The 13,048-nt window shown below is 42.3% G+C and overlaps 1 protein-coding gene across 3 annotated transcripts in view; it reads right to left on the reverse strand.

Moving 5' to 3' along the window:
* The window catches only part of LOC145335993 (mucosa-associated lymphoid tissue lymphoma translocation protein 1-like), a 128,644-nt gene that overhangs the window by 77,621 nt on the left and 37,975 nt on the right, over positions 1-13,048 (reverse strand). For 2 of the 3 annotated variants that reach the window (XM_080181717.1, XM_080181727.1), the window contains exons 3-4: positions 7,011-7,177; positions 1,864-1,988 (exon numbers count right to left, since the gene is read on the reverse strand). In XM_080181717.1, coding sequence (XP_080037843.1) covers positions 1,864-1,988; positions 7,011-7,177 — 292 coding nt within the window. Of the gene's footprint in view, positions 1-1,863; positions 1,989-7,010; positions 7,178-10,754; positions 10,799-13,048 lie in introns of all 3 variants that reach the window. The other variant, XM_080181736.1, reaches the window with a different exon arrangement.

Genomic DNA, 13,048 nt, shown 5'->3' on the forward strand with positions numbered 1-13,048 from the left:
AGGAGGAACTTCTTCACTCAAAGGGTGGTGAATCTCTGGAATTCTCTGCCCGTTGAAGTGGTGGACTTCCTCGCTAAATATTTTTAAGAAGCGGGTTGATGGGTTCTTGATAAGAGAGGGGATTAAGGGTTATGGGGAGAGGGCGGGAAAGTGGAACTGAGCCACGACAGATCAGCCATGATCTTATTGAATGGCGGGGCAGGCTCGAAGGGCTAGATGGCCTACTCCTGCTCCTATTTCTTATGTTCTTATGTTCTTTGGACACTAAGGGATAATTTAGCATAGCCAATCTACGTAAGCTGCTAACTTTGGATCCTAACTTCAGGATAGACCATTTAGGACAGGGGCGAGGAGACGTTTCTTCATCCAGAGTGGTGAGCCTATGGAATTCATCCACCACCGGAAGTAGTTGATGCCAAAATGTTAAAATTTATTCAAGAGTGGCTGGGGCAAATGGGGTCAAAGGGTGTGGGGAAAAAGCAGGATTAGATTATTCAGTTGGATGATCAGCCATGATTGTAATGAATGGTGGAGCAGGCTCGAAGGACCAAATGGCCTCCTCCTGCTCCTATCTTCTATGTTTCAGCGGAAATCCAAGAAGTAATTTCAGAGTTAGTAAAATCAATGAAAACAAAAGTGTTTTTTGGCAGCTTTCAAATGACAATAAACGTGCAGGCTCAAATTTCCATATTTCAGTTAGCGGATCTCAGTTGTGTGACCGGACAGATATTGCAATTAGCCTCAAAGCCTCACTGACCAGAGAGAGATTTTTTTAAATCATTCCAGAGTTTCACTCTGGATCGCCATCCAGTGACCCTTCCAGGAAAGTGCAAACATTGGCTGAGGACAGTGCCTAACACCCTTTAGCAGAATGATTCGCTGGCTACTATGGGTCACATGGAAAAGAATGATGACCTAGATGAAGTAGCATAAAACTCTGATGGAAAATTAGCATCAGAAGAGGGGAAGAAAACTTTTTTTTTATTCTTTGTGGGATGTGGATGTCACTGGTGATGCCAGTATTTTTTACCCATCCTGAATTACCTTTGAGGTGATGGTAGTGAGTTGTCTTCTTGAACCACTGCAGTCCCTGAAGTGTAGGTACACCCATAGTGCTGTTAGGGAGGGAGATCCAGGATTTTGGCCCACCGATAGTGAAGGATTTGTGATAAAGTTCCAAATCAGGATGGTGAATGGCTTGGGGGGAGCCGAAATCGCCAGCGATGGCATTCCCACGTTTCTGCTGCCCTTTCCTTTCTAGGTGGAAGAGGTTGGGCGTTTGTAAACTGTTGTCAAAGGAGGAGCCTTGTTGAGTTTCTGGCCACTGGTAATTCCCAGGATGTTGATAGGAGGGGAGTCAGCGATGGCACTGCCATTGCATGTCAAGGGACAAAGTTACACCCTAACTTGTTTGAGATGGTCATTACCTGGTACTTGTGCGGCACAAATGTCACTTGCCAATTTTCAGCCCAAGCCTGAGTGTTGTCCAGGTCTTGTTGCATACGGACACAGACTGCTTCAGTGTGTGAGGAGTTGTGAATGCTACGGAACATTGTGCAATCAACAGTGAACACCACCACATCTGATCTTGTGACGGATGGAAAGTTATTGATGAAGAAGCTGATAACACCTGGACCAAGGATGTCCGGAGCCTGAGATGATTGATGTCAAATAATCACAACCATCTTACTTGATGCTAGCTATGACTCTCACCAATGGAGCATTTTTCCTGAATTCCACTGACTTCACTAAATGCTGCCTTGAAGTCAATGGCAGTCACTTTCATGTCACCTCTTGAGTTCAGCATTTTGAAAAGACTATGAATTTCAATTCAGTTAAGTGATGCTACTTTGTATCCATTACCTCTATCTTCTTTTTAAACCACTGATATTCAACATTTGGGTATCCTGTTGCTTGGCAGGAGAGTCTCACTGCCTGACCGGCGAGTACTGCCTGGGAAACCGGCTGAACGAGAATCTTCAATGAAGCTGAAACGTAAATGCATCAGAATGAAAGATCTGATTTTGATATGATTTATTATTGTCACATGTATTAACATACAATAAAAAGTATTGTTTCTTGCACGCTATACAGACAAAACAAAAAAGGAGAACAATGTTTGAAAGAAGAACAATGTTTGAAATGCATCAGCGTAAACTAACATTACGGTAAGACAAATCCATGCTCACATGGAAAGATTATCAATCACTTCAAATGCAGTATTATTTATCTGGTTGGAGCACCTTTTAATCATTTTCGATTGTTTATTTCTGTTAGTTGAGTTTAGGGAAATTTATACATCCTAGCTAATCTAACACTAAATTACCGTGGATGCTGGGTACCTGCATTAACAACACACAGTGCTGAAAACATTCAGTCAATCTGTATCTGTGGAAAGAATTATAGAATCCCCACAGTGCAGGAGGAGACCACTCAGCCCACTGAGTCAGCAACAACCACAATCCCACCCAGGCCCCACTCCTGTAACTCCACATATTTACCCCCCTGTAAGTCCTCTGACACTAAGGGGCAATTTAGCATGGCCAATCCACCTAACCTGCACATCTTTGTGGGAGGAAACCAGAGCACCCAGAGGAAATCCATGCAGTCACGGAGAGAATGTGCAAACTCCACACAGACAATGACCCAAGACCGGAATTGAACCTGGGTCCTGGTGCTGAGAGGCAGCAGTGCTAACCATTGTGCCTCCTTGCCGCCCCAAGAGAAATAGAATTAACATTTCAGGCTGTGACCTTTTAAGTATTCCTAGTTCTGATATTTTTAATTCAAGCCATACTGACGTACAAAGAAAAAACAACTTTAACAATTAGATCTCGGTGATATATAATTCACCAACCCTATCCAAGCTCACTTACATGTGACACTAGCGCTCACAACATGATTGGCACTGACTGGTATGACATGAATTTAAAAAGACCTAAAAAATAGGCATTCCGAAAGCATCTAAACAGGATCAGATGTGATTGGCTCTGGTAGTAGAAAAAGATTACTTAGATGACTGCTATAGAAAGGTTAAATTCCCCAATCAGAAACAGTTTACCTAGTGACTGGGTGATTAAGCATTATTGAAATGCTAAGCCGCACAAAAGGAAAAAAATTGAGCTATGTCGACAGCCAACCATGAGTTTAAAGTATCAAAAGAGGAAACAGCATAACTGTTACCCCCGCCCCGAAATACACCAGTCCACATCTCACAACCAGAAGCCGGCCTGCAACTCACAGCCAGGAAGCTAGGACCATCTCATAGCCAGGGATCTTGTAAAATCGTTTACTTCTCAGAGATGCATCAAAGGTAGATGCGCATAGTCAGAAAATCTCCCAGCTTCTATCCACTCTGGGCGGGGAGAAGGTACTACGAATAGCAGGATCTTCATTCTAGGGGTTGAGTACAGAATAGAGTTGGGCCCACCATGCCCATCACAGATTGGGGGGCAGCCAGAGGGACTGCTAAATGCCAAGGTGAGCTGGTGAAAAATCCCGTCTCAGTTTTCTGTTTTGTTAAATTATAGGTGCTCCTGGCCTTGCCCCACCTCATGTTCATACATGCTAACTCACGCCCATCATTCCCTCGCTCACTCCCCATACCCGTATGCAGCCTATGACTCAATATAGCCTCTATAGGAATGCCACAGAACCCCATTGCCCTTATTGCAACTCACTGCTACCTGATGCCAACCCATGCACCCCGTTACCCTTATTCTCTCCTTGCAAACTCACCCAATATCCATCATGAAGCTCAGGAACAAAGCTGAGATGAAATAAAATAATGTTCTGAATATCAATTACGGACTTCACTATATAAAACAACACTCTCATTCACGTTAGTCTGTTCAATATATTTAAATCCCCTCAAGCACTTCTAAAAACATAAAATTGTATTCAGTTTAAAGTTTAATTATTTATCAGTCACGACTAGGCTTGCACTGCAATGAAGTTACTGTGAAAATCTCCTCATTGACACACCTGTTCAGGTATACTGAGGGAGAATTTAATATGACCCATGCACCTAACCAGCACATTTTTCAGATTGTGGGAGGAAACTGGAGCACCTGGAGGAAACCCATGCAGACACAGGGAGAATGTGCAAACTCCACACAGACAGTGACCCAAGCTGGGAATCAAACCTGGGTCCCTGGTGCTATGAGGCAGCAGTGCTAACCACCATGCTGCATATGGTACTCAGTGTGACGAGCACACAGACTGCTAGTAGGGACCAGAGTGTGGTTACTGCATAAATTGTTGGGCTTGAAGTTCAAACAGGCTCCATTTTTGATGGAACAAGGGCCTTGTCCTGCAGTGTGTGAGTTTCATTTTTCTTTAAGTGGAAATAAATGCTTGTAAAGGCCAGATGGGATGTGTGGGACTGTAAAGCTGTCAGCCTACCCGCTCTCAAGCCAGTTTGGCTGTGAGCTGTTGCTGCTTCCTGTCCATCCGGCCTCCACCCTCTCAATCCAGATCACTGTGATGTGGAAAATATTTTAAGGCAGTCTACAATCAGAAACTGCTCGACATTCTTAAGATATATTGGAGCAGAATTAGGCCATTTGGCCCTTTGAGTCCACTTCCCCATTCAATCACGGCTGATATGCTCCTCATCCCCATTTTCCTGCCTTCTCCCCAAAACCCTTCAGCCCATTACCAATTAAAAATCCATCTAACTCCTCCTTAAATGTACTCATTGTCCCAGTATCCAACACACTTTGGGGTAGCAAATTCCACAGATTCACAACCCTTTGGGAGAAGTAGTTTCTCCTCAACTGTTTTAATTTTGCTACCCCTTGTCCTAAAGCTATAGTCTCTTGTCCTACAATGTCCCACCAGCGAAAGCATCTGCTCCACATCTACTTTATCCATACCTTTTATCATCTTGTATATCTCAATTTGATCTCCCCTTATTCTTATAAATTCCAGATAGCATGGGCCTAAACTGTTCAATCTCTCTTCATGCGACAAACCCCTCATCTCTGGGATCAATCTAGTGAATATTCTCCAAACTGCTTCCAATGCTACTATATCATTCCTCAAATAAGGGGACGAAAACTGTGCACAATACTCTAGGTGAGGTCTCACCAATGCCTTGTATAGTTGCAACAATACTTCCTTACCTATATATTCTATTCCTTTAGCTATAAATGCCAACATTCCATTCACTTTCCTTATTATCTGCTGTACCTGCATCCTAATTTTCTGTGACTCATGAATCAGGACACCCAGATTCCTCTGCACCGGAGCACCCCAAGTCTCTCCCCATTTCAATAATAAATCGTCTTCCCATTTTTCTGACCAGAATGCATGACCTCACGCTTATCCACATTAAACTCCATCTGCCACATTTTGGCCCACTCTCCTAACCTATCTATATCCATTTGTAAGGTTCTTATTTCCTCATTGCAACTTACTGTCTCACCTGTTTTTATGTCATCTGCGAATTTGGCTATAGAGCCAAGTCATTAATATAGATTGCATATAGCTGGGGCCCAAGGACTGAATCCTGTGGTACCCACAAGTTGTTATTTCTTGTCATCCAGAAAAAAAACATTTATCCCAACTCTCTGTCTATTAGCCAGTCACCTATCCAAGCTAATAAAGTACTGCTAATCCATGTGATCTAACTTTGTGAATTAACCTGTTGTGCGGCACCTTATCAAACACCGTCCAGAGGTCCAGATATACTACATCTACAGGATCCCCATTATCCACTTTGCTTGTTACATCCTTTAAGAACACTAGCAAATTAGTCAAACATGATTTGCCTTTCATAAAGCCATGCTGACTCTGATGGATAGCATTTTGACTTTCCAAATGCCCTGATTTTGCTTCCGTGATAATTGATTCTAACACCTCCTCAACAACAGATGTTAAACTAACTGGTCTGTAATTTCCCACATTTTGTCTCCCTCTCATTTTAAAAAGGGCATTACATTAGCATTTCACAGTCCATTGGAACCTTCCCCGTGTCCAGGGAATTTTGGAATATTATAACCAATGGATCCACTGTCTCTGCCGCCACTCCCTTTAATATCCTAGGATGTGGGCCATCAGGCCCGGGGGACTTACCTTCCCTGAATCCCAAAAGTTTGCTCAGCGCCTTTCCTTTATCAATGTTGATTGTTCTAAGTTCTACCCTTTCTATTACCTCTGACTTGCCTGTTCCTATAGGAATGGTACTAATGTCCCAGTTCATGGAGCCCATATTCCTGCATTCCCCAACCTCTAATCAAAATTCCTGTATGAAACATGCCCCAAGTGAAAATCAAGGCCTGTAAGTTAAAGGACCAGCAGTAGACGAGAATATTTTTGATTATAAAAATATCTTGTGCTATTTTTAAGTGGTCTGAAGTTCTTCCTTTAAAGCAGGGCTAGTTAAGCCAATCAATGTTTAGTACCAATGACCTGAGCCTAAATGGTGCATCATCCATCAATTGCACATTAAAAAAGCATTGGGTTCCTCAACATGTGTAGGATCTAGATTTGCACATTAATGGAATCCTCTTGCCTGAAACAGGTGAATAGTCCTACTTCCCATGTTCACATAATCAAAGAATCCTTACAATGCAGAAGGAGGCCATTTGACCCATCAAGCCTGCACCGACAACAATCCCACTCCAGTCCTATCCCCATAGCCTCACGTATTTACCCTGCTAATCGCCCTGACATTAAGTGACTATTCAGCATGGCCAATCAACCTAACCTGCACAACTTTGGATTGAGGAGGAAACTGGAGCACCCAAAAGGAAAACCACACAGACATAAGGAGAATGCGTAAACTCCACACAGTCATTCCAGGCCAGAACTCAGGTTCCTGTTGCTATGAGGCAGCAGTGCTAATCACCATGTCACTGTGCCGCCCCATGTTGCTCAAGGGTCAGAAATTGCAGCAGGCATATCACCGTTGGAAATGAGGCAATGAGTGGTGCACTGCCACTTTGACTTACTGTTGCTCTCTGCCTCTCTGTAAAGACCCTGAAAAGATGATTTTTCAAACTGACCTGAGGATCTCAGAAGCTGAAAAGCTTCGGTCTGCCCCATTGCTTGGAGGAACTCCAACAAGTCTTTCACAGTCACACCCCGGCTGCCCATCACATGCAGCAAACTTCGACTGGGGCTTCCTTCTGGATCCAGTACCTTCAGCGAGCATTTATCTAGGTCCTCCGAGCTGTAAAAAAAATAACATATCTAAGATCATTGGATCACCGAGAAAGTCTTGTAAGTTGTTAATCATTGCAAAGCGTTACCATGACAAAAAGTGTTAACTTAGAAATAAACGCAAAACTTTTCTGTCTTTGATGTAATCAAGTTGCTCAAGTGACAACAAAGTTGTGTCTTCAAAATAATGGATTAATGAATGTGGGAAAAAGACGTACATAGAGTGCAAACCAATCAGAGGTGCTGAATTGTTGGCCAAATGGCCTTTTCATGTGAACCATCATTTTAAGTTCAAGCATTGTAGACATAAGTTCTATAGCAGTAAGCAGTTCAGTGAGAAATCTGGCTTCTCGTCCAACACTTATACCATGGTTTCTTTTTTAAAATTTATTTATTAGTGTCACAAGTGGGCTTAATACTGCAGTGAAGTTATTGTGAAAATCCCCTAGTCGCCACACTCCAGCGCCTGTCTGGGTACACTGAGGGAAAATTAAGCATGGCTAATGCACGTAACCAGCATGTCTTTTGGGCTACGGGAGGAAACCCACGCAGACACCAGAGAGTGTGCAGACTCCACACAATGACCCAAGCCTGGAACTGAACCTGGGTCCCTGGTGCTGTGTGAGGCAGCAGTGTTAACCAGTATAGCACCATGCTGCCCCTCTGTGTCACTGTGCTGCCCATCATGCCATTGCCTTATTCGAGTTTTGATTTATCAGTTATGAAATACAATTTTCCATTAGCAGATGAAGACTTAACCAAACCAAAATCCACATACCCAGCATTTGTTAGTATATCATGCCATAGAATTAACCTTTTGCCTTAGAAAATCACACATTGGCAATTACCTGGTTTTTTTGATGTGTGGAAAATAACAAGTCTGAAGATCAAAATGGTAATTACTCTTTTTTATAATATACAAAAGCCAAAAGGTGCAGCTAGATACTGAAGCAGCAGAAAAAAAGGTTACTATGAGAACCGGATTGACCCACAGAGAGGAGTTAATGTATCTTCTTCAGAACAGAATTCTTAAAAATTATAAGGAACAGTACATTTAGGTAAAAACATCTCATAGACAAAATGGTGTAGTTACATTCCAAGTTCACCCCTGAGTTTGAACCTTTACCAGAAGTAAACACAACAGATATCAAACACTTATGATCAGAGATGCAACAGGAACCACGTACTGCAGACTGTTAAATACAGAAAAGTACATAAAAACCCAGAAACAGGCTGTTCGGTAAAACAAGTCCATACTGGTATTTGTTCTCCACATGAATAGTTGTCTTAATCCAATTTGCTGCCAGTTTCCATTCCCCTTCTTCCTTCACTCTCCTTTCCGTCAATTACCAATATAACCTATTTTCCATGATGAACATGCTCACTGCTGCAGCAATTGGTTCTGAAAGTGCATTCCTCCATCTCACATCCTTCTGTATTAAAAATGGTTTTCCTGTTCTCTGTCGTAATTCCCTTAAGTCTTCTATTTATCTATTTCCCTACTCTGTACTATCTCTTCATAACTTTACATACTTCTACTAACCTTCTCTGTTCCAATTAGCAACAGATTTCCAGCATCTCCAACATTTTGCTTTTATATAAGGGAAGACAATTCAGTCTTTCACATCAAATATTCCAAAAACACAGAACTGAAATGCAGACTGAGATTTCCCTACTTGTCATAACTTCCACCAGTATCTAAAGCAAGGTGTAACTTTCATACGGGCATTGCAGAAATATATTTAACATTAAGACAACTTTCACATATCTTAAAATGTTGCTGCAACATCTCTATTATGGACTGACAGTTATAGTTTTTGCCCAGGCATGATCTTCCAGAATGCTGACAAAAATAGACATAATTCAGGTATTGCTTCAAAAAGGGGCATTTTTGGTTAAAACTTTTCATCTTGAACTCATCAGGATAGTTTGCGAAAATACAAAATCATGTCCTTTTTGGTGTTTGCAACAGACAAGGGACAGACTGTATGCAACTGGTTGGAGCTTGCAAAATGCAAAGTACAAAAGTTCGACATAAGATTTATTGTACAAATGGACGGCATCTGCCAAAATTATCCTCAGTATGCTGAGAATTACAGTGTGAATTACGTGTAGAGCATTTGCGTGTAAAACAAAGTTTATTTATTAGTCACAAGTAAGGCTTACATTAACACTGCAATGAAGTTACTGTGAAAATCCCCTAGTCGCCATCGTCCGGCAACTGTTCAGGTCAATGCACCTAATTAGCACATCTTTCAGTCTGTGGAAGGAAACCAGAGTACCCGAAGGGAAGCCACGCAGACACGGGGAGAACATGCAGACTCCGCACAGAAGTGGCCCAAACTGGGATTCGAACCCAGGTCCCTGTGCTGTGAGGCGCAGTACCTCACAGACCAGCTGCAAGGCAGCAGTGCTAACCACTGTGCCACACCATATACTGGAAGCTACATATACCAATGTACAGGGCCTTGTTTTTTGCAAACAGAAATTAGGCACATTGCACCTGTTTCAGCTAAACAAATAACAACAGTTCACTGGTTCATTCCTCAGGCAATGCCTTGACCAGAGTCAAGCTACCTGGTTTAAATTTCAAACAATGCTTTGCAGTTAGCTGTCAGTCAACATCAACTGGTGCATTTTCCTTGGCAATGCCTCTACTAATCAGAGTCCATTTGCTAACCAATCAGCACTCTCTTCTCCTACAGTATAAATTTGTTGTTTTCCCTGATATTGGTACTTTTGCAAACTGTCCAGAAATGCACAAGACAAAAAGCTTCAACAAAATAATCTTCTTCAAAAATACTAAAGTTCTTCAATATCAAATGTCCTTTTCTATTTCTGAACATCAAAAGACATTCTAAAGACAAAGCAACAAGCTAAGATGGCTGATGAGTTTATTAGTTAGGGGCAGCACAGTGGTTAGCACTACTGCCTTCACAGCTCCAAGGACCCAGGTTCAATTCCCAACTCGGGTCCCTGTCTATGTGGGTTTCCTCTTGATGCTTTGGTTTCCTCCCATAGTTCGGAAGACACACTGGTTAGGTGCATTGCCCATTCTAAATTCTCTCTCAGTGTAGCCTAACAGGTGCCAGAGTATGGCAACTAGGGGATTTTCACAGTAACTCCATTGCAGCTTTAATGTCAGCCTACTTGTGACTAATAAATAAACTTTAAAACTCAGTGACAGCCCAGCAATTGTGACTACATGACTATGCTATTTTATTGTATGGAAGATAGGCAGACAAATGGTTTACTTGAATCTAGGCCAAGCTTATTACTGCTACCTTTATATGCCTGCATTAACATTTTGCTTTTCTCAACTGTAGTTAATGTTTATTCATTCTAATTATTTTTGCCCAGCACAGTCGATTCCTCGTTTACAAGAGTAAAAGAAAACACTATAAGGGATTTCTGAAGGTTATTGCATCGCTTGGCAGCATTTAATTTTTGATCTTTTAATTCTAACTAATTGACCCCAACATTAGTCACTGCAACATAAATTCAGCACTTCTATCACTGAAGCATGTTGAAAGTGAGCACGAATTAGAGATTCAGGGCAATGGTGTTATAGTAGCCCAAGCTCTGACCTGCATTCCCTTTGAGAGAAGCTCCAGGTTGCATCACAGGGTCACTGCAATTAAAATCAGAATTATTGTACTTAATTCTCATTGTTTCATAATGACACTTTATTAAGAGCTTTTGTTTGTGATTTCACTCTAAAACAGTATACTGCAATGAGCTTTGTACTTCTTTATTTGTTTATGGGACGTGGGCATCACTGGCAAGAGCAGCACTTAGTACTTTACTGATAGCTGCCTTCTTGAAAGCAGCAGTCATTGTGGTGTAGGTAACCCAGTTAGTGAGAGTCGTAGCTGACATGTCTAATTTCCTTAATCTTCTGTGAAAGTAGAGGTGTTGATGGGCTTTCTGAACTATAGCGTCTGCATGGAGGGACCAGGACAGGTTGTTGGTGATCTGGATACCTAAAACCTTGAAGCTCTCAACCATTTCCACTTCAAATGCACATTGCAAATCACAAATCACAGCAAAAACACTGATTTTTTTCCATCTTACATAAGAAACTACATTCCACACTGTAATATTCCCAATACATTACACAATACTGTGGTTTACAATCAAATCTACAAAAACCTAAATTACAAAGTTTGTCAGATAAAAAAAGTCCCCAGGGCCTGATGGGATATACCCCAGAATACTGAGAGAGGCAAGAAGGAAATTGCTGGGACTTTGAGGGAAATCTTTGTATCCTCATTGGCTGTTCTCCTATCTTCTGGGATCTCCCCTGTAGCCAATGTTGTTCCTTTGTTTAAGAAGAGTAGCAAGGATAACCCAGGTAAGTACAGGCCTTACATCAGTGGTCGGGAAATTATTGGAGAGGATTCTTCGAGATAGAATTTACTCCCACTTAGAACATAGAACATAGAACATAGAACATAGAACATAGAACATTACAGCGCAGAACAGGCCCTTCGGCCCACGATGTTGCGCCGACCAGTTACAAAAACAATGACCCACTAGCCTATACCAATCCCTTTTCGTCCATAAACCTATCCAGAGATCTCTTAAACGCCCCCAAACTAGACGCATTTACAACTGCAGCAGGCAGGGCATTCCAATCCCTCACCACCCGCTGGGTAAAGAACCTACCCCTGACATCCGTCCTGTAGCTACCCCCCCTTAATTTAAAGCCATGCCCCCTCGTGCTAGCTTTCTCCATCCGAGGAAAAAGGCTATCACTATCCACCCTATCTAAACCTCTAATCATCTTATATGTTTCAATAAGATCCCCTCTTAGCCGCCTTCTTTCCAACGAAAACAACCCTAAATCCCTCAGTCTCTCCTCATAGGACCTCCCCACCATACCAGGCAACATCCTAGTAAACCTCCTCTGCACCCTCTCCAACGCCTCCACATCCTTCTTGTAATGCGGGGACCAGAACTGCACACAGTACTCCAAGTGCGGCCGCACTAGAGTAGTGTACAGTTGCAACATTACACTGCGACTCCTAAATTCAATCCCCCTACCAATAAACGCCAAGACACCGTACGCCTTCTTAACTACCTTATCTACTTGATTCCCAACTTTCAGGGATCTATGTACACACACACCTAGATCCCTCTGTTCATCCACACTATTCAAAGTCCTCCCGTTAGCCCTATACTCGACACATCTGTTGCTCCTACCAAAGTGAATTACCTCACACTTCTCCGCATTAAATTCCATCCGCCACCTCTCGGCCCAGCTCTGCAACCTATCTAAGTCTCCCTGCAGACTATGACACCTTTCCTCACAATCTACCACACCTCCAATTTTGGTGTCATCAGCAAATTTACTAATCCACCCAACTATACCCTCATCCAGATCATTAATAAAAATTACAAACAACAGTGGCCCCAAAACAGATCCCTGAGGCACACCACTCGTAACTGTACTCCATGATGAATATTTACCATCCACCACCACCCTCTGTCTCCTATCTGATAGCCAATTCCTGATCCAACTTCCTAGATTACCCACAATCCCATACATCTGCATTTTCTGAAGAAGCCTACCATGGTGAACCTTATCGAACGCCTTACTAAAATCCATGTATACCACGTCAACTGCCTTGCCCCCATCCACCTCTTTGGTCACTTGGAAATAAGTGGATATATTAGCGAGAGGCAACATGGTTTTGTGAAGGGGAGGTCAGGTCTAAATAACTTGATCTTAGTTTTTCAAGGAAGTGAAGAAGATGATTGATGAGCGTAGGGCAGTTGTCTACATAGACTTCAGAAAGGCCTTCAAAAGGTCCCTCATGACAGACTGGTACAGAAGGCAAAGTCACACACGATTACTGGCAAGTTGGATACAGAACTG

This window comes from Carcharhinus amblyrhynchos, chromosome 1 (genome assembly GCF_965287045.1).
Source record: "Carcharhinus amblyrhynchos chromosome 1, sCarAmb.v2.hapA, whole genome shotgun sequence".
In the NCBI taxonomy this organism is placed as follows: domain Eukaryota; kingdom Metazoa; phylum Chordata; class Chondrichthyes; order Carcharhiniformes; family Carcharhinidae; genus Carcharhinus; species Carcharhinus amblyrhynchos.